Source organism: Falco cherrug, chromosome 8 (genome assembly GCF_023634085.1).
Source record: "Falco cherrug isolate bFalChe1 chromosome 8, bFalChe1.pri, whole genome shotgun sequence".
Lineage (NCBI taxonomy): Eukaryota > Metazoa > Chordata > Aves > Falconiformes > Falconidae > Falco > Falco cherrug.
The window spans coordinates 46,238,038-46,264,205 of record NC_073704.1 but is presented as its reverse complement, the minus strand read 5'-3'; the positions used below and the strand labels follow the sequence as shown (position 1 = coordinate 46,264,205).

The following is a 26,168-nucleotide window of genomic DNA, read 5'->3' as shown; positions in this document are numbered from 1 at the left end:
TAGCTCTTGCAAATGGAGAAAAGTATGGAAAACTTCTTTCACTCATGTAACACTATGGGTTTTTGTTACGTAGTCTTTAGTTGCTACTATGCTGGGGATGTAGTTGAGAAAGAATGTGGTATTTAGTCTCTTGTTAGTACAAGACTGTCCATTTCCTCCATGTTTAAGCAAATTGTCTCATCAAACCTCTAATTATAGGAGTCTCTCTCTCTTTTTTTTTTTTTCCAAAACATGTATGTCAGCTCAAACTACTCCAGTATGTGTATGCGTCTGACTGTTTTAAAATTGTTAATGAAGGTCTAGATTTAGATGATGTGGTCAGCTAAAAGCGCAGAAGGGTATTGCATAACGTATCAATTTAGGAATGAAAATGTGGTTTGAGTGGGGTCAGATTCTGGTTATTTCTGACTTTGTAGCTTAAATGGCACTTTTTATTGCAGTTTGAGTGCTGAAGAAGATCAGAACAAAAATTCCCAGGTTTTCTTTTCCTTTTATTGCCAGCCATCAGTGTTTTTTTGCAAGCTAAGCAAGAATTAATTTTGCAGCACTGGCAAATTCTTGTGCCAACTGATAAAGTAGGCTAATTTATAAAAAAACTTCCTCTTATTTGAGGATTACTTGTGGCAAAAATTAATTTGTTAAAAGGTTACCCTTTCTTGCATTCATTGCTAACTTAAGGTAGGTAATTGAAATCTGTGCTAGTGTAGTTTGGGATTTGAAGAGCTGTGCTCTGTAGCCACAGCCTAGTTATTTTATCTTCATTGATTCTGTATCCCTGGAGTCTGAAATGCCATACCGTGGTTCTGAGAGTGGCAGTAAGCTGTTCTTTCATTCTCAGTGATTTTAGGAAGCTTCACACAGTTTTCCACTTCAAGGGTGGGAAGAGATACTGTGAGGTTGGAAGGGCTCTCAGTTGAATCAAAGTGGTCCAGCTCTTTGGCACTCTAATATCCCCTCTCCAGGCCAAGTCCCCTTGTTTTGTTTGAAAGTGCTAACTGTTAAGCTGTAGGCTTAAATGTGGGAAATGTGGCTGTGAGAGGGCTGGGGTTTGGGACTTTGAAGTTACCATTGCTGCAGGGATAAGATCATGAAAGATGTTGCTGTTTCCTTAAAATGCAGATGTGTTGCCCTTCTGCATGGCCAGAGTGTCTCAGTCCTGATCCAAAAAGCAGGCAGCTAAAATACAGCAGTTACAAATCTAGTGATGATTTGTTTCTGATTAGTTATCTTTCATGATGTTAGTATTGCAGGTCTTCAGCATAAAATGCACCGTTGTTATTGTGAAGACAGAATTAATGGTTTAATAGTAATAGATTGCCATTCGTGAAATGCTTTTCTCCCTTTCCCAAATATAAAGTTTTGCAGCTAGAATGTTAAAAGTAATCTTAATTACATAGGAGGTTCTTTTAGAAAATGCACGTGTCTTCTAAAGCAGTATCTTGATACCCTGTCAGGTTTTTTTAAGTAGTTGGAATCCTGCTTGAGTTTTGGAAACTGAAAACTGTGCAGAAATAAATTGGATGCTTGTCGGGATGTACTGGGATATCTATCTGGACAATTAAATAGGTATAAGCATGAGTTCGGTTCTTGCATTCTTTTAGGATGTCATTCATGAACTGGAGCTTCGTGTGACTTAAGTCAATCACGAATTGCCTGTGCTTGCTGTGATTTTGCTTGCCATGCACCTCCTTTCTAGCTCCTCTGATGCAAAACAATCCTGGCAAAAATAAAATGATCAGAGCCTAACACTTTACATAACTGAAGGCAAGAGGCTTTTGTTAGCACTGGTGTCTCCAAAAAACAGTTTATTTGTACCTGTGAAATCACTGCTGTGGTCCCAGGAACACCATGATGAAGCCGCTTGTGCAGAGTGTGCCTTCCATTCTCTCGGTGATAGTAGACCAGAATGAAGGCGTGATAGCCTGTTACAGAGTGCATTCCTGATTTTGGAATGAAAATAAGTTACTTGAATCCACAGTACTATAGCAATTGGGAAGCTGTTCGGTGATGGCACGTACTGCTTTGAAAAGTGTGTTGCATCCTAAAGTGGTGATATGCCCCATGCCTGCTTTCATGTGATGGTGCGTGGCATTGGGTGGGTTGTGCTTCCCAGAGGGGAAAAGTTGACAGGCTGGCTGTGGCATGCTGCTGGCTTCGGTAACAGGGCAGCAGGCAGGAGATAACAGCTGTGTAGAAGAGAAAACAGAGTTATAAACATCATTGATTTTTTGGTAGGGATGTTGTATTAGGTTGCGTCTCAACCCAGTAGCAAGGTCTAAAGATTTGCTAAACAAATGGAGAAGTAGAGAAGCATTTGTTTATTACTGACTGTGTAAGGCTTTCTGATAAGCAGGTTCAGATGCCTCTCTACAGCCCTTTTCCAGTAGAGCAACAGAGAGAAAAACATAAAAGACGGATTATGAAAGCTGGATCTGGAATGGTACTGGTGAGAAATAGGCTTATCTGAACCAGAATTTCTTCTTTTTGCTTGGCTGGTACCTGTAGTCTGTCGAAAAATGTGTAGCCAAGTTGAATATACTCAAATGGCAGAAATGTTCTGATAATCAAAAAACATAGTCAGTGCAACATCTAAGTTTGTATTAATATTTCAGATTGTGAAACTCTGATAGTAAGGATTTCTAGGGAGGTAGTACCTTCATGGCATTTATGGTGGAGGAGAAGATTTGGTAGCTGAACAGATGAAGTTTAAGATTGAAGGCTATGTTAGAAGAGGATGACTCTCTGTTTTCAGTTGCATATACTTGGTGTTAAATACAAACAGCTTAAACCTCCTGTAAATCCTCCTTGAAAAGCATTGCATATCCCAAATGTCCTTGACTAGCTCTTCAGTGCTGAGAGGAGTATTGCTTTATTTGTGGAATCAGACAGAAAAATTCATTGGAAGACACTGAAGGGAAAGAGAAAAGAATGAATTTTTTTTCTGGATGCTCTTAGTTATATGGACAACAGTTTTGAACTGTCAGCGGGGCATGATGAAACCCCTGCATGTAAGCTGGGTTTAATATGAGGTGTGTCTTAACCCTCTTGAAACCAAAAATGTTCAGAAGATTTGTGTTAATGGTGTATGTTAGATACCCCACTCCCAGAGATCTTTATCTACTGTCTTGTTATCTACGTTCAGCAGGGGTAAAGGATCCCTGCTGGTTGTCAGATGGGTTAGGTGCTTAAGTAACAAACCAAACAAATCCAAAAGGATTCCCTTAGGAACGGGGAAACTGGTTCATTTTTTGGCTGGAAGATGAAGCTAGGTCATTGTGTTGTGAATTCCACCATGTTCTGTCCCCATGATTTCAGTCCTGGATTAAGGGCTGTTCTCATTACATTGCACAGAATATCCAAAGACAATCTGAAAGTGTGGTAGAGGACAGGACTATCCTTCAAAATGCCTGTGACTGCTTAAAGAAATGTGAGAGAAAGAAGCTGCAAAATAATGTAATCAAGTACATATTACTGTGCCTGGGCACAATCAGCTGCACAAAATGGGGAACAACTAGGTGTTAGCAGAAAGGGCGTTCAGATGGAGAATGGCCTCCCAAGTATAGGATTTTCTTGTACCGTGTTGGTTTGTTAGGTTTTCTGGGTAGCATAGCGCTTGAATTCAGCAGGTGGGCTATTGTACTTGGCCCAGGTTAGCCCACCGCTGTGCTAGGGAGACCACTGGTTGAATACAGTCTTCCCTAAGAATAAAACAAGAGAGAATGCTGAGTGTAGTCAAAAGCTTTTAAAAAGTAGCCTGTCAGTATAGTTAAAATTTGAAGGCTGATAGAAGATGGCATGTTATAAAATACTCTTCAGGTAGCACAAGGCGGTGGGACTTAAGTTTCAGCGCAGAAGATGGGCAGTTAGATCTTCTGCTGTGTAACCAGAAGAGATTTGCTTTGGTCCAGAGGCTGGGGGGGCTGCAGGATCTCTTGGGACAGATCAAGGTGAAAACACCAGCTCAGTAGTGCCTGAGTACAGCCAGCGCTGCCTTTGGGTGTGCGTGGGAGTGCAGCCTGGAAAAACAGGACCATGAGCACCAGGCCTTTCTGTCATCCTGTTGGTGTGCAGAGCTCGCTGTGAGATAGTGCTCCTTCGTGCTGCTTTTTGAAAAGCCTCGAGTGCCTTCAGGAGCTTCTGCAAAGAAGCTGCGGAGCTGCATTCCTGTGCTTGCCAAAGTTTAGAAAATATTTGCATGCCAGTATTCTGGAAGTAGGTATCTGAAGTAATGCTTAAAACCTTGAACTACCAGTTTTTGAAAACACTACAACCTTCAGTTGTGGCTTTTGGAAAGAGCACTGTATGCATGTTGTCTTCAGTGTGTCCAGGGCAGGCCAGCTCATTGAGCGCGGTGTGTAAATGCGTCCCCAGCAGTTTAACACGCTTCTGCTTGGGTCTGTGCCCTCGCCTCTCCGCAGCAAGGCTGGGACCTGCCCTGGGGCGCAGGAGCTCATCTTGGTGCTGCTGCAGTCCCATCCACTTCCCTGTGCAGTCCCACCTCCTCCTTCAGGGCAGTAAGCTGGCAAGGTGATGCTCACAGTTACCGCCTTAACTCTGAGCATTTGTGCTCCTTCAGGTGGCTCACCGCGCCGGGTGGGTGCCTGTTTGAGGCAGGTTTGTGGTGGAGGAAGGAGCAGTAGGACTGTAGCAACGTTTGCTTGAAGTAGTGTGGATCGGAACGGAAACCTGTTCCTAATTTTAGCTGTTGATGAGATCTTGATTCTTTGCAGAAAGCAGGGGCTGGTTGCCCTGGGATAGCTCTGCTTGCAGAGCTGCTTGTTGGCTGGAGCAGGAGCTCTGAAAGGGGCTTTAAACTCCTGTTCTTCCCCCACCCCTCATGTCCTTGCAAATGCACTAAATCCCTGTAAGATATAATTGCATTATTCTTGAACCATCTACTACGATAATGAGCACCATCATGATCTGTGTAATAACCTGAAGGGTTTACAGTTAGCATGCTGGGCTGTGAGCATGGTTTAAGGTTAGAGCTTCATGTGTCTGAATATTAGGTGTGCTGGGAGAGCATTGCCGCTCTGCAGCGGCCCTGCTTGATGCTCTGTTTTCAGTGACACCTGGTTCAACTCTTATGTGACATCCAACTTCCGGCTGTGTTGCCACTTGAATGGCTTTGCCAGGGATGCCAGGTGACGTAGCCATCTCTCCTCTTGCCACCACCAGTTCCACTCGCAGTGGTATCTGTGATGGCACAGTGAACCAGATGGGGATCTCTGCCCACCCTGCAAAAATGGCTTTCCCTCCAGCCAAATCAGTTCTTCCCCATCTGGTTAATCGCTCAACCGTGGGGAAAGCTGTGCCAGTACAGGGGGGTGTGATGTGAAGACAGGAATGAGTTCCTAGAGGGGTGTGGGAGGATGAACATTGGGTTTTAAGTAGCTTTCTTGCTGCTACAGGCTGGGCAACTGCAACTCCTTGTGCAGTGGTGTCTTTCTATATATTCCAGCACTTGAGATTCAGTGTCACTCACTCTTCCGTTGTGTGGTCTGTGCTCTTTGTCCTTGAAATTCCTGCTTCGAGTGCATACCCTGCTGTCTGTACTGTCCTTGGTGGGCCTGTGGCATGAAGAACCTGTTTCTGTCATCCCAGCTGTCTGAAACCAGTGCTAGATGTTTGTGGTTGGGTCTCTGTTCCAGAGGACATCCTCTTTCTTTATCAGATGTTAAGTTACTGCAGTTGCTCTGGCTCTCAGAGCCAACAATTAACCACTCTGCTACAATATCCTCAGACTTGGTTTACTACCTGTTACGGTATCTGAATTCAATGAGGCAAGAGCTTGAGTAAGGGACATTCCAGAGAATTGGAGGGTTCTTCTGGCAGGAGTGCAGCCCTACTTTAACGTGGCCCAGGCTCCAGTTGTCCTTTTCTCCCCTAAACCCATCCCATTCACACGTGCATTAGAAAGCTATAGCCTGTTCCTGTGTTCTTCACAAGTATTTAATTGAATAAACGTATTTACTGCAATGTACAAATGATATGCAAGTCATTGCTGCCAAACAGTGTATTTGATATCGAGCTATGTTTTTAAGATAAATTTCAATAACTTTAGTAATAAGGAGTTTTATAGACCATTACTTTTGGCCAATTTGTGAACTATCATAGTAACGTGTTTTCAGATGAATTGCCTTCATTATCCTACTAATACAATTAACGTATCTTTTCATAGTTACCTTGTCCTGCACTTTGTTTCTGCAAGAGGCATAACAGCATTAAATACATAGAAAAAGCCTTTACCTAGAAACCTAATGGGCTTTCCAGAGCCCTGGATATGTTTCTCAGAAACCATAAAGACTTTCAGTGTATTTTTCTTGGCCTCTTACGTAGGAAGCGTTCACACTGAGCTAACTGGGAGTGAATAAAACAGTGAAATTCCTTGTTGAGGGCAGGATGTTGCCAGGGGGTGAAGGGCATTTCGCAGCTTGCCCTGTTCGAGTGCCTGGGCCGTGGCGCAAGCCAGTGCAGAGCTGGACCAGTAAAAGAAAAAATGTGATTGGGAGAGAAGGTTAGTGAGTTCACCAGACACAGTGAGAAGGGTCAGAGGTAGAGGGAGGGTGAGCAGGAGGACGTGGCCATCCTCCACCCCGCTGCAGTCTGCTCACTGTGGAGCTGCAGCCTGGCCTGCCTTCTGCTGTGGGAGCTGGGTCCTTTCATCTTCATTGTTAAGCTTTTTGATTTTTAACTGCTCAGAACTATTATAGGTATGTTAGCATGGATCAGTGTCTTCCTAGCTTCTCTCTCTTTTTTTTTTTTATTTTATTTTTTTTTCCAGCTTTCGGCTTTTTAAGTTTTCTTTTTCTCCAGCAGTGTGGACTTGGAATGTGGGCATAAGTGGAAAGCTGAATGCAGGTTAGGTGAATGTTCCTGCTTTGCACCTTGCAAACTTGCACTTAAGTGTCTGAGAATGTGTAGGCTTTTCAGGGCAAGGATAGGTTTTCCGTAGTGTAGCGAGTACTTAACCTGTTGTACTGTCTGTGCTGTGGGCGAGCCCATGTAATGTCTCGGGGTCAACCTGACACAAAGGTGCTGTTGACTGAAGCTGGGTGCTGCTAAGCCCTGGTTCTGTACGTGTGCTCAGGCTGAGCTTCTCCAGCGCCTGAGAGATTCTGTTCTTCAATGGAAACAAGCAGCCATGTCTGTGCTGTTTCTGCGTGTTTAACTGTTGGTGTCGGTATAAAACGGTTGGTTGTTGGTATGTGTCATAAACATTGCTGGTTACCAAAATTAGTATCTTGCCTCCTGCTTCATAAAAATAATGAGACTTTGTGCTTGTCTGGCAGTTTGGGGACATCTGCTGCTGCCAGAGCAATCTGTCTGCTGAGATGCTGTGCAGACAATGCCCTGTCCACAGTAAGATTTAAAAATATTGGCTAATAAGCTTTAAACCAACTTCAGCAGCTTAGGAAAAGGGGTGAAAGGAGACTTTGGAAATGTATTTATCTTCCTGACTTTTTTAAAAACAAAGAGTTACAAATGTGTGTTTATTCTAATCTTGAATTTTGAGGGCAACCCAAAGCCAGGAAAAGCAGGGATTTATTAAAGCTGAAGTGGTATGAACTGGTTTTATGGACCTGTAAATACTTTAAATCTTTAAATAATTTTTTTACTGAAGTTATGGTTCTGATTATTCCTTTGTGCTGTACAGCATCGCAGTGTTAATGTGGTGATCTGTTTTAGTTCATTATTTTTATTGGTTTTTTTTAGACTACTGGTTTCAAAGGCAGAGCTATTTTAGTAGTTTCACTAAACTTTTCCCATAACCATATTTGCCGTTCCGTTGGGATGTTGATATAAATCTGTAACGGGAAGGAACGACTCAGTGACAGCTTTTAACAGGTCTCTTCATGCAAATCTGCTTTTCCCTCCTATGTAAATGTTAAGGGGAAGTGTGGTAGATACATAAGCTGTTAAATATGAACCAGCTGGATTTTCTGGCTTTATAAGGCTTATATTCACTATTTTACCTTTGTACTTCCAAACGGTGAATTGGATGAACGGTAGGTTGAATGAGTTCATTTAGACCCTGACTTCTGGTTAGACAAAGCATTGGGGGTAGTGACTCGTGGTGGAGCTGGGAAGCCTGGCAGCTTTCTGGTGCTGTTGAAGGCAAGGTGTTCCCCTCTGCTTCTCCAAGACCTTGGGCTGGCTCAAAGCTGGTCTGGGAGCACGGGGCAGCCGGCCCTGGAGGCAGGCAGCAGAAGTCGGGAAAGGATTATTTGCTTAGCCTCCAGCTTCCAGTGCCCCCATTGCCTGTGGGGTCTTTTTTCATTGCTTGTGAACCACTGATGAGCTGACCAAAATCGCCTGTCTTGTTGCTTTGATAAAATATTATGGCTTTTAAATAGGTTTTGTTTTTATTTTCTAGCTAAAACGTACAGGTAATATCTGTATATTGGCATAACAAGCCATTTTTTTAAACTATCACCAGTTGAACCAAAACTGGTATTTCTGGAGACAGGTATAACCTTACCTTATGCCAGATGGGCATGTTGTGTGTTTAATAACAGCCTTCATTTTAATTTATTTTTAAAATACAGCATTAATAATAAAAAAGAATGGTATTAATGTAGCTCTTTTCTTCTAGAAATGACTGCTGTTACTGCAGGCAACGTTAACTTCAAATGGGACCCCAAAAGCTTGGAGATAAGAACGCTGGCGGTTGAAAGACTACTTGAACCTCTTGTTACACAGGTAGGGAAAAAAAAAAAAAGGGTGGGGAAGGGGCAAAAGAACCTTCCATAAGGATGATTACCTGTTTTGATGTATTAATTCAATTAAGTGACTTTGAAAGCTTAAATCCCAAAAGTAAAACCGCTACAAAACTAAGGATGGAAAAGAATGTACAAGTGATTTCTTTGTTCAGTTTTATTGTAGGAGTTACTGAGCATGAGTCTAGAAAGACGCTGCTTCTTCAGCGCCTGATAAGACACAGTATTTCAATTAAAGTGCAGAGATGTGTGTTAGTAACTAATGTTGTGTTGTTGCTGTGCTGTTTCTCACCTGTGTTCTGGGTGGCATGCTGCTTATTTGTTGAGTCTTTAAAAAGCTGTGCTATGTATCATATAGAAACTGGTATTTGGGAACGACAGAAGTCCCTTGCAATGAAGCCATTAGCACTTGCCAGAAGTAGGGTCTCATAAATTTGGTTGGTTTTGGTTTGGGTTTTGGTGTGTGTGTTCTTTTCTTTGAGATTACCTGTGTTTAGTGTTCCCTTTGGAAGGAGTTTCAGGTAAATGGTGAAGTGTGTGGTGAGCAATGTTTGCAACCTGTCTAGAACAGCCTTGTGTTGTAAATAGATTGCTGTCCCCTCCTAACAGAGTTTGGCCCAAGGTGTATGCATTTGTTACTGTTTCAGTGTATCTTTTACAAGATACGTGTGCTTTGTTTTAATTGCTGGCTATGCTTTATGCTGACTTTGTGAATAAAAGCTTATTTCTGCATGGTGTGTATTGCCAGTGAAATGCACTGAAGAATGTAGGAAACCTAGAGCAAGTCTTGTAACGTAAGCTACGCCTATTGGGTATTTTGAAGATTCTTGGAAGAGACTTTCTAGGATGTCTGGAAGAGGAGGTGCACTGGAGACAGTTAACTCATCTTTTTTAGCATTTGTTTTGTGCAATATGAAATTTTTAAAATGTCAGCATGAACTGGGCACAACTGCTGCCAAGCACAAACTGCAACGATCAAGCTCTGTTTCCAGTGTTATCATCCCTTTAATCACCAAGCTGCTGTGTGTACCTGCCATTTGTTTCCTCCAGATATTCAGATGGGCAGCTGATACTCTGTTAGATAGCTTTTAGCTGGAGTTACTGGTGGAGTTTTCCCTTAAGGGAAATTGTCCTAATTTGGCAAACTTGTTTATAGGACCTTTTTGTCCAAGTTCAGTGTCTAACTTATTCCTCAAGAAGCACGATAGGCTGTACTGGCAATCCCAAGTTTTGTGAGTGATGTGACTGGCAAAATACAGAGAGGAAAGTAGAGTAAGTTGCCTTGTTGCAACTTGTTCTATTTGTAGTACGTGGTAAACTGAGACTACCCAATACAAATGTTCCCCATTAACTGGCAGCTGTATTCCCAGCTGATGGCTTTCCCTCTCTGAATCAGCTTACTGAGAAGATGGATTCATCTCTGAGGGCCTTTATGTCAGCAGTCCTTGGGCTTTCTAGAGTAGTAATATTTTTAGTATTGTATTTTAATGCCCTTCTGAAGCAGCTTTGTATGCATTTTCCTAGACTTAACAAAAAGAAGAGGGGGATACAAAAGGCAAATGGGAAAGTGTGCGTGGATTTTGACATTTGTCTGCATTTGATTGAAGAAGATGGATCCTGATCCTAAGCTAACGGAGTATTTGGTGGTCATCTGGCTGCTTGTGACGAGCTCCTAGCAGGGTTTTAGTCTAAAACATGAAACTTAGAAATATTTGTTGATTGCAGGAGGATTGTGAGCGTTCAGTTTTGGTTGTTTTGGGGAAATAAAGAGCTTCCATTGGCTGTAGTGCCTTTTTTGACTGAAAAGATACTGTGTTGCTAGATTTCTGTACATAATGGTTTCAACCTTTTTTGGGGTCTTATGCCTGGAGAGCTATTCCAAACTAATTATCCACAGCTTGGTTTCTTTTTATGTGGTGCCAGATAGCTCTGGCCTGTTACTGAGATTGCAGTTTATCAAAAATACGAATAGATCTCGATTCTTAAAATCAAATTTTCAGGTTTGCTGCTGATAAGAAAAATCTCCAAGCAGTTTAGCTGAATTAATAATGCTCATCTAAGAAATCAAGAAGCATGATAGTGTTTAAGGAGACGTGAAAACCACTTGTTCATGAGTTTAACCTTTGGAGCTGGCAGTAGTGCAAGCATTAGCAATATGCTGTTTAGAAAAAAACCACATGGCCTTGCTGTCAAATTGATAAACTTCTGATTTCTTTCATGTTTTCTGGTTTTTTTCCCCTCCATCTATGCCTTTAGGTGACAACATTGGTTAACACTAGCAACAAAGGACCCTCTAATAAAAAACGAGGGCGTTCTAAAAAGGCCCATGTTTTGGCTGCTTCAGTTGAACAAGCAACAGAGAATTTCCTGGAGAAAGGAGACAAAATTGCAAAAGAGAGCCAGTTCCTTAAGGAGGAGCTGGTAGCAGCTGTGGAAGATGTTCGTAAGCAAGGTAAGAGCTATATATCTGATAGCTTCTAAAATTATGGGTTTTCAGAGTAAGTAGAACTGTTCCCATTTCCCTTTTGCTGTTATTTCAAATGACTCTGTGCCTCTCTGCTTGCATAGATTCTTGGCTTGTCTTGTTGGCTTCTTTGAGGAATGATATGAACTGTGTGGATCTGGAAATCTGATGTCCCAAGTAAAGACTGGGAAGAGGAGAAGGGCTGATTCTATGAAGAGCCCCTCCCCCACTGCCCGTGTTATGGAACTACATCTCAAATATGTCAATAACTTCTTCAATATTTGAATGTATACAAAACAGCATTGTAGGAGGAAGAGCTGAGTGTTGACTTGACAGAGCTGGGTGTCTCAAATATGCAAAATGTAAACTAACAAACAGAATGTGAAGACCTTGACTAAATATTCCAGGCTTCCTCCCCCACATCTAGTGTTGATTTTTATAATTTTCTGTTTTACTTTCTTGGAGAAGACCTGCAAGAAAAGCCTATGGAGCTGGATTACTGTAAAATATGCACTAGTAAATATTGTTGCTCATAAATCATCTATCATTCTTCCAGTCATGAGCCTTTCTATGCTTCAGTGAAACCCAGTCAACTGGTCTTAATGGTGACGGCTGCTGCTGCTGCTGCAAAAAAAGAAAACTCATTAGCATTAATTACTTATTTGTAGCTGAAGTTGCACAGTGATGAAGTATTAGTTGAAAATGGTTCTAAGTTCTGGATGAGCCTGGTTGATGGACCAAAGAAAGATCAATGCAAGAAGGCTGCAATATAAGGGGCTAATTGAATTGGCTTAATTTAACAACAACAAACAACAGCAAAAGAGACCCCTTTGTCTTGAAGCCTTTAATTCCTTGTGCTTGCTTGATTGCTGCTCGGAACTGAGAGTCAGAGCTCATCTGTGAGTACCTTCAAATGCCTCTTAGTAATACTAGTGAGCGAGGGAGCTGTACCCGGTCTGCAGGATTGAGAAGTTCCATTAGCTGAATTTGTAGTTGTGTGTACAGTGGTAAGCTGGTAGGAAGGAGAGACAGATATAAAAGCCTTCAGTATGACCCTTTCACTTGTTTCTTGACCCCTGCTTGATTTTGAGACTACACATAGATTTGATGCCAAAACCTTGCTCTGCTGATCTGTGACAGAGGAGGTGGAGTTCCTAGCGGAGAGGTGCTGGAGTGAAATAACTTCCCACCTTTATGTCATTTCACTTCTTCCTCCCTTTTTACTGTTTGCAGCTTGCATGAAATCTGGTGCATAGAGAGGATCGCGGTATCTGGTTTTTTCTGAAGCTGAGTGGGTGATGATTAGGCTTGAGTGATCTGCCTGAGTACAAGTGGTGCCCACCACTGTTTGTGGGGATGCAGCCGCAGTGTGTCTGGGTTGCTGGGGCAGCACGACTGGGGATAAAAGCCTGTGCCCAGTCGTGGTGCCTGTGTTCAGTCAGGTTTAGCAGAGCAACTTTCTGTAAGGAAATTAAAAACGAAAAAAACCCTTGAGGAAATCGGAAGTAAATGGTGAAAAATGAGGTAGAACAGAGGGAAGGCTTATTGCTGCCAACACCCGGGGACGATTGCAGTTCAGTAGTGCTAAAAACAGCAAGGAGATACAGACTCTCAATGTACATGTTTGTATACAGTCTGTGTGCTTCAGAAGTGTTTCCAGTATGGTGGTAGACCAGTTGAATTCATGAACTGGAAAAATGAGGGAAGTGTAACGCCAAGCCTGTGTGTGTGCTTAGCAAAACTTCCAGCTGTTGGTGCCTTTATCTGCCTTTTGCAATGGAGTTGCAGAAGCAGGGAGGGGGATCTGAGTGACGGTCAGCAGTAGGGTGATCCTCAACTGGCAGCATCCGCATGTCTGATGGCAGCAGTGAGATTATGGATGCGTAGCACAATTTATCTTCAGCAGAAGACAGGAAAATAGAATTAATAATGCCTCTGTTTAGAGCAGGGAGCAGTTTAGTTACCATAATAAAAAAAGATGAATGAATGTAGACAGAGGTTATGAAGATGATTAGGACAATAGATAACTTGTCTCATCAGAGAAAATTAAATTTTTTTTTTTAGCCTAGCAAGAAGATGATTGAGAGGGTACACAGTTTTAGTGAGCATGCTTGTTCATAAAATCCCATTTGTTGGGGGTAAAAACAAAGAAGTGAAAAGAGCTATTTAGAATGAAGGATAGTATGGATACATACTAAATCAATATAAGTGGATCTTCAAAGTCTTCCTGATTTTTTTACAATGGAAGAATAAATTACAACTTGCTTTAAATATTAAACAAGTTCATGAAATATCCTAAAGCAAGATTTCTGGCCTTTTAAAGCTTTGGACTTTTGACTTACTCTAGTGAAACTTCTTCAAATAAAACTTTGGACAGAATAGCGGAGACAAAGCACAGAAGTGTTTTTCGGAATACATCTTGCAGTGGTTGTAGAAAAGACTTAGTACTGCGAAAATGTCTGATGTGAACGTCTTAGATTTCAGCGTTCCTTACAGTGTGTGTTACATTTAATTTCTGACATTGAAGTTTTGCTGGGTAATAGAAGGGGCGATACTGGTCTTGCCCAGTCTTTATTCCCCCCACTATAATTACCTTCTTATGAAGTATGAAGACTGTACGTTGAAATGGTCAGCTCTTCTGGTGCTGTTGGGAGGTGGTTTAGAACTGAAGCGGTTTCTTACCCAGGTGCTTGGCACTGAGGCAGGCTGAAAACTTTGGGGTCAAGAAGGAAATTCCTTTCAGGTCAGGCTGACCAGGCTGTTCCCGTTTCCCTGGAGTACTGATGACCATAGCTCACCGCCTCTGTGTATCTGTATGCTAGGTGAGGATCCAGGGTATCAGCTACGCTCTTACTGCTGTGTTTCTTCCTATGGTAATTGTACATAGAAGACCAAAAATTGAAGTTTGAAATTAAAAAGCTTAAGCCTGTGCATAGGGTTTGAGGCAAGAGAATAGATTTATGGTCTTGTGAATCCTGTGGACTTTGATCATGATTCATGGTTGCAAATGCAGGGGAGTGAACCTGCCAATTCAGCGTGAGGTCTCCCCACCCTGCATTTCCAAGTGAAGCTTTCTCCAGAACTGAACAGGGAGGCAAACTGTGAAAGGGTAAAACATTGTTTATTGTTTTTTCAACTGTACTTCACACGAGATACATGGCGTAAGGATTTCCAAGGAACAGAAGGAAGCCAGCTGCAGAATAATTTCACGTTGAACACCACATTCTTCTTGGAAAATCCCAACTTTTAAATTCTGTTGTGACCAGTTAGCTTAATTTCTTGGAAGGATGTAAAGAGTTCTCAGTTGTTTTCCTGCAAGAAGCACGTTTGAGGAGTGTACCACTTGTATTAGAAGTAATCTTCCAGTGAAGGACTCGAGATTTTTTTGAAAAGCCATAACCGAAGAGAGCTCTGAGATGGCTCATGGCAAACAGTAGGAATATTGTAAGCAGTATATGGATTTAATTGAAGACAAGATCAACAGAAGCTTTTGTTGTTTTATGTATAGACTCCTACATTGATAGGGCAAAAGGAGATACAGGGCCTTGTCCTTTATGGTAGAAAGCAAGGGCAGCCGGTTGTGATGATCTGGTGGACACTGAAGGTGGCATGAGAGGCAAGATAGGGCTTCAGTATCCAGAAGAGTAGAAACTCTTGATTTCACACTTCAGTGGGGAATAGGGAATCTCTAGGGAACTGTGGTAAGGGTGTTCTGAGCAGGTAGAGAGCTATGGCCTGGTGGCACTCTTTGTATTTGTAATGCTGCTGGCAAAGCAGCCCGGAGACAGGCTTTGTATTGGAAGATGCTGAAGGGTACAAGGTTATTCTAGCTTGGGGGGAAAAAAGCATCGATGCCTCTGTGTGTCCTAGGTCTTCCCTGCCTTGGCTTGCCTGTCTTCTCTACTGCTTTCCCGTTCCTTCAGTGTTCATATCAAGAAAGCCTTCTCTGTCATGGTCATCGTGTACCGTGCTGCTGAGGAGGATTAATAGTGCTGTCTGAATGTGCTGTCAGGCCCTGTGGGCATGGTGGGAATGAGACTAGAAAATGGTAATTTTCTTTTGATGGACTAAAATCTTACTATTTCTGAAATGGGCTTTGTTCCATTAGATTTAATTGAATTCTTAGTGCTTTATTGACAAGATCATAGTATGGCTACTGTTGCCTCTTCTGTTCTCGACTCTGTTTTATTATCTTCCCCTTGTAATATCTAGTGAAAATCTACGGCTATATTGGAAAAACAGATTACTCATATAAGAATTTGTACCAGCTGTATAATCTGAGCCTGTCTGACTCTTCTGCAGTGTATTTCTTTAACTCTTGAAATCCTGCTCTCAAACTTGCTGTGTTACCTATGGTTCAGATTTGAAAATAAGATTATGCTGGATCCAACTTGAACCACTAATGTGCAACATAATGCATTAACTGCATATTTAGGCCAGGGCAGAGTTCCCCTTTGAATCTAGCAAAAAAACCCTACCCCTTGTTGCTTTTTCTTTGTAAAAAAAGTCTGAAAGCCAGCTTGCTTTAATTTGCAAGGAAAAAAAAAATATATATATGCAACAACTTTAAATATAATCTTCCTTTAATTCTGGGAAGCTGGTTATTTTTTGACACCCTGACAAGCTGTTTGAAATTCACTAAATCTTTTAAAGTCTCCCTTTAAAGTAAAAAGGAATAGCATTTTATTTCAGGACTGGCTTCTAAGATTGCAATTTAAGAGATCAGTAGAGGATAATTATGGTTTTTAGACTTGCTAGCAGTTTCTGGGCTTCAGATGAAGTGAGTGGCCAACTCTCTTAAGTTATTTTAAATGGAAAATAAAACAACATTCTTCTCTTTTGGGAGTTGGAAATGTGGGAATTTTGCATATAAGTAAATCAAGGAGGAAATATTTGGTAGTGAATTTTGGTTCTGGCATGTATCCTTAAATCCTGATATTGTTCATGGATTTCATACTTGTGGTGGTGATATTAATTTCGCTATTATTAGCTTCTTCCAGAAGGAATAAAGGGTTGTCGGCTATGTAGGGGTTTTATAATCACATGGCTGGTTGCAGTTTCTCAGCATTGGAGATGTCTTTCACCCATCTGGAAGTCTGAGGCTTTTAACACTTGTTAAAATAATGAGTTATGTTTCTCAACAAGTTGAGTAAAGGATAGCTTTTGATTGATATTTATAGGTGGTCTGTACTTGGACAGAAGCTTTCATATGTCGCAGTACTGCAGTAGCATATTTTTTATCTTGAGATGTTGTATTATTTAAGATGATGGAAGGGTGTTACATAGGAGGGAGCATTTGAACAAAATTGAATATTTTGTTGAAGTTGCTTGGACAGGCTGGCAGCTGTGTTTGGGCTGTATTTAGCTATGAAGGTGTGGAGTGCTTGGATGCTAGAAGCTCTTCCAGGGCAAGATATTGATTGCTTAATGGTAAGTATGTGGATGGTTAACCCCAGGCTCTCCAGTTGTAGGTATTCTTGAGTAGTTAAAATAATAGTGTGTATATATATATAAAAGTTGTTAAAATTGAAACATCCCCTATACTGGGGATATGCTGCACTGGTTGCCTAGCTGTGGGAGCAGGCAGGCATGCCAGCGGCAGGATGATGATGCTCCATCATCTTAAGATTTTAGTGCAAATCTTGCTACTTGTTTGGTAGTGGGCATGATGGGAATCACTGTCAGCTTTCACTGGTGAAGCACTATTCATGGTTCTCTTCTTATTGCAGATGTGCTGGTTTTGTCTGGCATCTGGCCATACGGATGCTTTTTCATACAGGTTCGGGAAGCCTCTGACACAGCAGTTGGTTATAGCACAGTTTGTCTGCTTTCTGGCCACCTCCAGCTGCCTGCAAATCTTTGGCCTTGAGTACCTAGCATTTTCTGAACTAAATCCTAGCTGTTCACCAAATGTTTCTGAAATGCAAAGAGATCCAAGAATAATAATGTGGATTCCAAAACTTACTGCTATGTAGGAACCGTGGTACTAGAAGCAAAATGCTGCCTCAGAAAGGGGGGGAGATAGCCCAAATTTACTCCTGTGACTATATGCAGACATTACTTTTGTGCTTTCCAAATGCCTTCTGGAGGAATTTCTCTAGCTGTGTAAAATGCCTTTTGCTTTTCATAGTTAACCAATTGCATTGTTACCATCTGAAACCCAAATTCTTTCCTCCTGCACCAGATGCAGACCCACAGGCTATGAAATGTTGAAGCATTTTACTAAGCGGTGCCTTGCTTTGAATGCAAACCAGGGCATATCCAGCCAGGTCATCGCTCCGAGTTGTTTACAGTCCCATGGGCTGTGGCGTTTCCTTGTGTGTTTACAGTACTTTCTGCTGCTTAGTGCTTAACTCCTACACGCACACAAATCAAAGCTTTTGCTGAAGCTTTGAAAGCATTGTAGTTTGTGAAATAACTGCAGTCCTGCATGTAATAGCGAAGGCATGCTGAATTCGCTTCTCTAGAGGATTCTGGCACGTTAAAACACCTGTACAGTTGGAAGTAAGGACCAAAGCGTTATTTCCCAGCACTTTTTCCCTGCACAAGCCCCTATACCCCGATACCGTGTGATAACCGTATTTAAGGGTAGCTATATGCAATCTTGATTGTGGGCTGTGTTTAAGCAAACACGTTTTGTTTTCGAGACTTAGATTGGCTTGCCCGGGAATCCTTACAGCCCCTTAAGAAATGCTGTGTGACGTTAAAGTCATCTTCTCCCCTTGTGCAGGTGACTTGATGAAGAGCGCTTCAGGAGAGTTTGCAGATGACCCCTGCTCCTCCGTGAAACGAGGAAACATGGTCCGTGCGGCACGTGCCCTCCTTTCTGCTGTTACTCGACTGCTGATTTTGGCTGACATGGCAGATGTCTACAAGCTGCTCGTTCAACTTAAAGTAGTAAGTGTAGTTCTTTCTGCGGTTTCACTTTGCTGTGCCTGGCACACCGGGCATGCTCTGTCAAGTGGGTTGTTTCACACATGTGTGCTGACCCTGGTGTATGCACTGTCAGCAGCTCACTTCTGGAGCAGGGAGGCTTTTAGGGGTTTTCCTGACATGTGCAATGGGTATTTTGTCACTTGTTTTTACACTCGATGTCAGTAGTTTTTGACATTGTGTTGCACTTCATTCTGGACTTCTAGTATTGAAGCTAAATGTGCTATCGTCTGCAACTGCAGGTGATAACCGGCTTTTTCATCTTAAAGAAATAATTTGGCTTTTTTATAACAAGTACTCCCTTGTAGCTACTAGGGATGAGTAGCCTTGGTAGACTAAATAAAAGGAATGTGGAGATTTGAGGAAGCCTTTTCTTCCCACAAGCAAAAGTGTGGGTGGGTGGTTTGTTCAGAATCTGAAATGAAATGAGGTTTGATACTGGGCCTGCTTTTGCATCAGGGCTTTGAGGACTCTCCTCATGCCCTTCAATGGCTACTGCCAGGGCCCTGGGCTCCTTCATACTTTTCAAATGTGTGCACTTGGCTGTCTCTAGTAGCTGGTGACTATGAAGCAGTAGCTAAGCCTTGAGTAGTACTAACCTTTGAAGTATCTCTCCCCAGAAGAGAAAAGGGGGGAGAGAAAGATTGCTTTCTCTTGGCTGCTGTGAAGTACGTTCTGAATTACTTCCTCAACTGTGGACTGTATTACCTGGAAAAATATGTGATTATATATTCTTTTAGGTGGAAGAAGGTATCTTGAAACTAAGAAATGCTGGCACAGAGCAGGATTTGGGTATCCAGTACAAAGCCCTCAAACCAGAAGTTGACAAGCTTAACATAATGGCAGCCAAAAGACAACAGGTATAGTGATGTCTTTCTTCTGTACGTTGTTCCTTCTTTTTCTTTTTCAAAATAATAAGGCAGCCCTGCTGCTCTTAGGCAGTACCTGTTGCTGCTAATATATTTTTTTTTACTGTATTTTTATTGCCAAGTACTTTGTACTCAGCTGTGTTTAGGACATTTGAGCTTGCCTGTAAGCAGAAAGTCTGCTCAGCTGTAGTGTAGTGCTTCTGATGGAATTTGTTCTAGTAGCATTTGTTTATGTTAATGCTTTAGTACCTCAATGAAATGCTGCTTCCCAACCCTTGCACTTCCCATTTTGAAGCAGTGCAGGTGTGGGTAAGAGAACTGAGATGTCACTCGGTGCCTGATGCACGCTAGACCACACTGCCTCTGTAGTTCACACGTATGGACTGATGTGTGCGGTTAAACAGGGAGCAAAGCCATGGCTGGGCACAGAATTAAAACCCTTTCCAAGAAAGTGAGTGAGGATGCTGATTAGTCTTGCACTGAAATGCCCATTTGAGGAGGGGTTTAAAATCCTGTTTGTTATGTGTATGTTCTGTGTTTGGATAGCTTGTGTTTAAATTGTGTGTAAAATTTGTTCTGTTCAACAGCACTGTTGTGACTCATTCTTGTGTAGGTAAGTTTTCAAAAGGAAGCAGGAGTGTGGGCAGTCCCATTTATCAGAAATACCATAGTTTTGTAGAGCATTTTTTGTTTGTTTGTTCTGCTGATAGGTACAAATCAAAACTGCTTACACACCTCCTGACACTGCTTGCTTTTTTTGCATAGATTCTTCTTTGAAAAAACATTGGGTACAGTCTAAAATGGATTGCCAGTTGGTTATGTATCTGAAATCTGATTGCAGTAAATGGGAGTACGGTTGTGATGGCAATGCAATAAATGTTCTTAAACTGCTTTGTGATGGATTGTTTCACGCTATGGGAAGTGGCTATACTAAATCTGTAAATCTGTAAGCCTGCTTGGAGTGCCCTCCCTGCTTAGTGTGTATCTTAAAGGTTGCATATTATCCATTCATTTTGAAGAGTCTGTCAGATATTTTTTTTCCCATTTTTCTCAGTAAGGCAGTCTTAATTTTCATCACTTCTTCATTAGATTTAAGAGGTAACTTGAAATTTACGATGCTGCTAATAACTGTGTTCATTCTTCCTTTTATAAACTTACGGCTTGTGCTGGACTCAGAAGCTTTATCTAATCATACTGCTTCTATTCCATAATGGAGGTGATAGTGCTTTAGAGAATTGTACCAGTGAGTGTTGGGGAAAAGACATATGGACTTGCTCGCTAATCTTAAATTAGTGGTAATTACAGTCATTGGATTAATTTCGTCTCATTGGAAGTGAACAAGAAGTTGAATGAGATGATATACTTGTTCTTCTAAAATTAAGTACCTTAGTCTCTTGAGGAAAGTAAACTCCATCTTCAAGGTGTGATTAAAGAAAACAGTCTGGTTGTGAGTCTAGGAGTTTAAATTAAAGAGGATCTTGCTTCTCATGTGCAAGAGCAGGAAGTATTGCAGAGCAAGCTTCTTGTTAATTTGATAGTTAAAAATTAGCTTGGTCCTTAGTTTATCTAAAAATGTAAGGTATTTCATTTTGAGGATTTAAGTTTCTTTTGTGGGGTTTTTTTTTTTCAGATGTAAACTGGAGGGAGTGGGGAGAAAAATCTGTGCTCACAGCTTCTGTATCTTCCTGAATTACAGGTTTTACCAGCTTCCGAAATGCTAGTCCTGTACTGTGGAGAAGAGCACAAATCCAACCTCAGATTTTTGAATTGCAGAGTTGTGGATTGCCCTACAGTACTTATCTTTATTTTTTTTTTCTTTGTCTTTTATAAAATTGTTGTGTTTTGACATTAATTGAGCCCTTAAGAATAAGGGTACTCAATCAGAAGACAGATTTGAGCATACTAGGCAAAGAACCTGCCTGTCTTTTGAAAATCCCAGCAGCCAATGTATGGATGTTAAGTGTGAGGAATATTCTCAAATGCTTTTTTTTTTTTTTTTTTAATTTTCCTAATAGGAATTGAAAGATGTGGGTCACCGTGATCAAATGGCAGCAGCCAGAGGAATTCTGCAGAAGAACGTTCCCATTCTTTATACGGCGTCCCAGGCCTGTCTGCAGCACCCTGATGTAGCTGCTTACAAAGCTAACAGGGACTTGATCTACAAACAGCTTCAGCAGGCAGTGACGGGCATCTCAAATGCAGCTCAAGCAACTGCATCAGATGATGCTGCCCAGCAGCAGGGTGGAGGTGGAGAGCTGGCTTATGCTCTGAACAACTTTGATGTAAGTTTTGAACCCTTTATGTTAACAAAAAAAAAAAAAAAGTAACTTCAGCTTTTGTGTTTGTTCACCTGATTTACTAGCAACAGCCTGGTTTTATTCATATTGCCTGAAAGATCATTTTCTACTGAAATACAGCAAGTCCCTGGTAAAGTAGGCTTTAATTTTTTTAAAAAGTGTTTTTCCGAACTAGGATTGATGGAATATAGAAAGTTACATATGTGGTTCTTGTTGATTGAAGGCTGTCAAGTTAAACTAGCTCTGAAATAGCAGTTAGCCTACTGCTATGTTAGATGTAAGCCCTTGGTTTATTTGAAATTGATTATTTCATAATATATTTATGTAATGCATTCTTGTAGATGACAGAAGTGACTTATTAAAAGTGAATAATGTATTTGGAATTGCCCAAACTGCCTATTGAGAGGAACTTGAAGTGGGAAGCTTAATATGATCTTTGGTTAGGGATGAAGTCATTTCACACTGATGTGTTGTACTGATCTGTCATATTCTTTATCTTGCATTCAGTAAGTTGCTGAGGATAGCCATGCATTTTTACTGAGAACACTTCCCTTTTGAAGCCAGTGTTCTGTGTGTACCACTGATTCAGCCTCTGAATTTTAAACACCTTGGCACTAACTTACCTCTAAAACTTTATTTAATATTGCAAAGCTATCATTCAAAAGGTGTTTAATACATTTTGGTTTTGCCAGATATTGCTCACCTTCTCCTTTTTGCTCTTACCACTCCTGTTCCTCCCCTACTTTCTCTGCCAGGTTTCTTCTACCAGGATAAAGTACTAGTTGAGTTCTCGCGGTGCCCAGTGTGAAGCCTTTCAATGTGATCCCTTAGGTAACAAGAGGATGTCATGGTTGTCTTAATCTTTGTGACTACGATTTCAGCTTCAAATCAGCTTCTCTTGAGTTCCATTATTTGTATATTCAGCTACATAGACCTTAAGAGCGTGCCCCAGGTCAGCACCCGAGGGATTGCAGGTTTGAGCAGGTATCTGGGAAGGGAAGGCAGGTCCTCTAACAGTACACAGTGTTAAGGACTGACTGGGGTACGCAGGACTGAAGAAACAATTCAGTTCAGGTTCATGGATTGGCTTATCTAGCTCAAACCATTTAATGTGATTTCTGATATATGGCCATATTTTACTATATGAACCCTCTAATATATGGCCGGAGACTTGAGTGCTGCGGTTCACATGGAGCTTTTAAGCTTTTAGTTCCGCTTTGTGAGGCTCTCTAATAGCAGCAGGGCTCATTCAGCAGGCCAGCTTCAATGCATGTTGTGTGCAATAGCTTTGTCGTCTCATTCCTGCCAAAGGAGACTGACAAAACAAATGTGTTCAGGTCTTGGCAGATGTTATCCCTGCACTTCATTTCCTGTTAATGTTTGAGTATTCTTGTGCTCTTGTAATAGAGGTTTTGCACACAAATGCCCCCAAATACTCCAACGTGTTTTACCGTGATGGCAAAATATTAAATGACTACCAGAAGATAACAAGATAATTATTATTTCTGGTTCTGATGGTGCAGTTCTGGAGTTGTAGCATACTACTATTGTATTATTTGAACAGCTGAAAGTTTCAGGAAAAATGAGGAGCATGTTGGAGAACACATGCCATGTTCTAATCCTACTGTGAAGGCTGCGTGGTTACTCTGTAGGGAGACAAAATGTGCTGGCTGGCAGAAGAAGTAGTGGTGGTGACATTGCTGTTGAGGTTAGCTGGCACATGAACTGACTGCGAAAATTTCCATTTCAAAAAATTTGGGGCTTCTTCTTACAGAGTCAGCAATGTCCTCCCCTCCCACCTCCATAGTGGGAAGAAAACCCACCCAAACCCGAAACAAACTATCAAACCTTGAAATAGCTGAATAATTTTTCCTTAATAAATTGCAAACCTGTTTAAATAAATCACCTGAAAGTACTTATAAAGTGATAAATACTACCCTGTGGCTTCCTGGTGAACTTGTAGGGGTGGTGGTGCAGGACCCCTTGTGTCAGTAGTGCTGTTTCAGCCTTAAGTCTCAGTATGAGCTGTGCTTACTAATACTTTGTCAAGATAAACCTGTGATGGTTTTCTGCCATGAAGAAATTGATTTCTGTGCTGTTTGAAACATTCGTGTTGATGTTTCACATTAAGAATTTTTGAAAATGCTGTTGTATTTACCTACATAGCGGTGAAGAGAAGAAAGACTGGATAAATGAGGACAACAGATCACTATGTATGTAGGGCTAATTTTGGATGTTTGTTTTCCTTGTGGTTTCTTTTGTTCATGATGGGATAATTATATCTGACAAGTTAACTAGCGAAGGCCTGTCCAGATTGACATGTAGTTAAGAAGAGTTCTGTATTTTGAACCTTATTTGTGCTGGCACATTTGATTTTTGCCATTCATGTAACAAGGCTTCCTGTGGCCAAGTTTTGTTTAGCTGTCAAAGCAGCACAAGAAATGACTAGCAATGTAATCTGCTGGGGAACCTTTTAGTAATTTTACAAAACTACTCATGAAAATCATCCTTGGTGCCAAAATTGTGTGGTGTTTGCCTTTTATGTGTGATCAGGGGTTTGCTGTAAATGTTTGTTGTCTTGATGACTTAACCAGTACTTTACTGCTTGGTCTGATTACTAATTTCTAAAACTTTTATTTTACTAGAAACAAATTATCGTGGATCCATCGACCTTCAGTGAAGAACGTTTTAGGCCTTCCCTGGAAGAGCGCCTGGAGAGCATCATTAGCGGAGCAGCCCTGATGGCTGATTCATCCTGCACACGTGATGACCGACGGGAACGTATAGTTGCTGAGTGTAATGCAGTGCGACAGGCCTTGCAGGATCTACTTTCAGAATACATGGGGAATGTGAGTATCTTCCTTTCCGTTTTAGGTTGTGTGGTTTTTAACTCAGTGTGATAATCTAAAATGTGGAATTGAAGCTGTGTGTCTTGAAGCTGGTTTGTTCAGTTCCTGAACAGAAATTGAGCAGTAACCAGTAGGCCTGAAAGGTTGGTCAAGAGGCAGGTTCAAATATACCTAAATTGTCAATGATACTTACCTTAAAATTGATCTCTAGTCTTCTTACAGGCAACTATTGTCACCACAGTGTTAACCCTTCAGCACTGTTTTTATTTAATGACTGTTAATACTGGTTTGCATAGAAATTCAACTTGTATGGAAAAAGTAGTGCAACTTCACTTCTGTTGAAGCTCGAGAAGCTTAACTGTCATCTCTTTAACTACAGGCATAGATTCTCAGAGTAGAGTTTAATTACTGTTGCTACTCAGTTTGAGTAGAGGTGATGTATGAACTTAAATATTTAGTAAGAAATCCTGAGAACAGTGTGGTGTAAATATTGGACTCCGAGCATTTTTTTTTTTTTCCCCCCCAGTGTTTAAGCATTTAACATCCACACAGTATTTGAAGCCTAAGAATGTTTCTATGGTTGGAGTGTCATGTCATGCGGATAAGATACCCTCAAATGCAGAAGCATGATATAATGCTGGACTTCTCTGCCCTCTGTTGCCTCTGTGTTCTTATCCCAGTGGGTTTTAATCTGAATAGCTCTCACTGTGTTGAGAGGTTAGGTTGGGATATCATAGGATTTAGACCGTATCTAGTCTTTAAACTTAAGTACTGCTGAAGTTGATTTCAGAAATAAAGTTGCAGAAATAGCAACAACTTAAGCAAACCACATGGCTTGTTGCACTGTCACAAGTAAAATTGGCTGAAAAAATCTTAATGGGATGAAGAGAAATCTTTATTTATGCTTTTTGGCGTGTTTAAGGTGAAACTTGGTTCAAATACCTTTTTTCTAGACAGTAGAATTTATTGAGGAGCACTACTGTGGTGGGTACCTTACCTTCAGATTTTTAGGTGAAAACTATGTCAGCGTAGAGTAGAACTGGTCCAAAGGCTGCCATGTGCAGATTAGGGTTGTATAGTTTGGAGAACAGGTGCTGTGTGTGGTAGAGAGTAAGTAAAACAAGGATTTCTGTTTACCAAAGACAAGGACAAAGTAATTGAACAAAACTGAAAGCCAAGCCTTATATAGCCTGCGGGCTGAGCTAGGTACTTCATGTAGTCTGCCTTTAATTGCTTGTGAAAGTAGCTTGTGCTCAGCATTGACATTATATAGAACTTAAAGACAGCAGCTGGGAAGCAAACCGCTAAGTTGTGTCATTTAAAATTCTTTTCAGAGCAGGGTGTTTTATTAGTATGATGCATCTGTAATAATTTCCTGAACGAATGTGCTGCTGGACTAGATGAAGCCCTGTTGGCGTGATTCAGAATAAAACATCCACCAAATGCTAATTAAAAATGTGGAAGATGGAAATGCTCGGTCTTGCACATAAGAGTTGGTATAATTTCTCTCACTGGAAGTTGGTCACTACTACCTGTGTAGGCTTGCAGAGCTTTGACTTCCTTTCGCAGAAATGCCTGTCCTCCTCCCTGGCTGTGTACTGTTGCCTCTGATATGCAAGGTAAAGTCATCATGCTGAGATAGAAAGAATGCATTCTCTCTTTTATCTCTCTTAACACATTGTGAAATTAGTGGAGCATACTGAATTTTTTAAAGTCACTGCTATGTTATGATTGTAGACAGTGTAGTTGGGGAAATGAGATTAGAAATTCAGTGAAATGGAGTGGAAAAAGCAATTGATAAATTATGGTGAAAATGTGGGATGGTGTGTAAAAAATCCATACTGTAAACCCCTCAATGATTAAGCTGAAGAATGAATAATAGTTGGGAATCTAAATGGTGAAAAAGGTTTGATACATCTACAGGAAGAGCTGGGGATGTGCTGACTTACAGTAGTGGTAGAGGAAATGTGTATGTATGATGTACCCACGGCTCCAGTATGCAGCCGACTCCTCTTACGCTTTTCTTCAGCCTCCCT

The 26,168-nt window shown here is 41.2% G+C and overlaps 1 protein-coding gene across 1 annotated transcript in view; it reads left to right on the top strand.

The window, feature by feature from the left end:
- The window catches only part of CTNNA1 (catenin alpha 1), a 122,833-nt gene that overhangs the window by 7,693 nt on the left and 88,972 nt on the right, over window positions 1-26,168 (top strand). Inside the window, exons 2-7 of the mRNA XM_055719531.1 lie at window positions 8,597-8,703; window positions 10,977-11,172; window positions 17,915-18,081; window positions 18,858-18,977; window positions 21,002-21,268; window positions 23,929-24,132. Of these exons, the coding sequence (XP_055575506.1) occupies window positions 8,599-8,703; window positions 10,977-11,172; window positions 17,915-18,081; window positions 18,858-18,977; window positions 21,002-21,268; window positions 23,929-24,132 (1,059 nt within the window). The 5' untranslated portion in view covers window positions 8,597-8,598. The remainder of the gene's footprint in view (window positions 1-8,596; window positions 8,704-10,976; window positions 11,173-17,914; window positions 18,082-18,857; window positions 18,978-21,001; window positions 21,269-23,928; window positions 24,133-26,168) is intronic.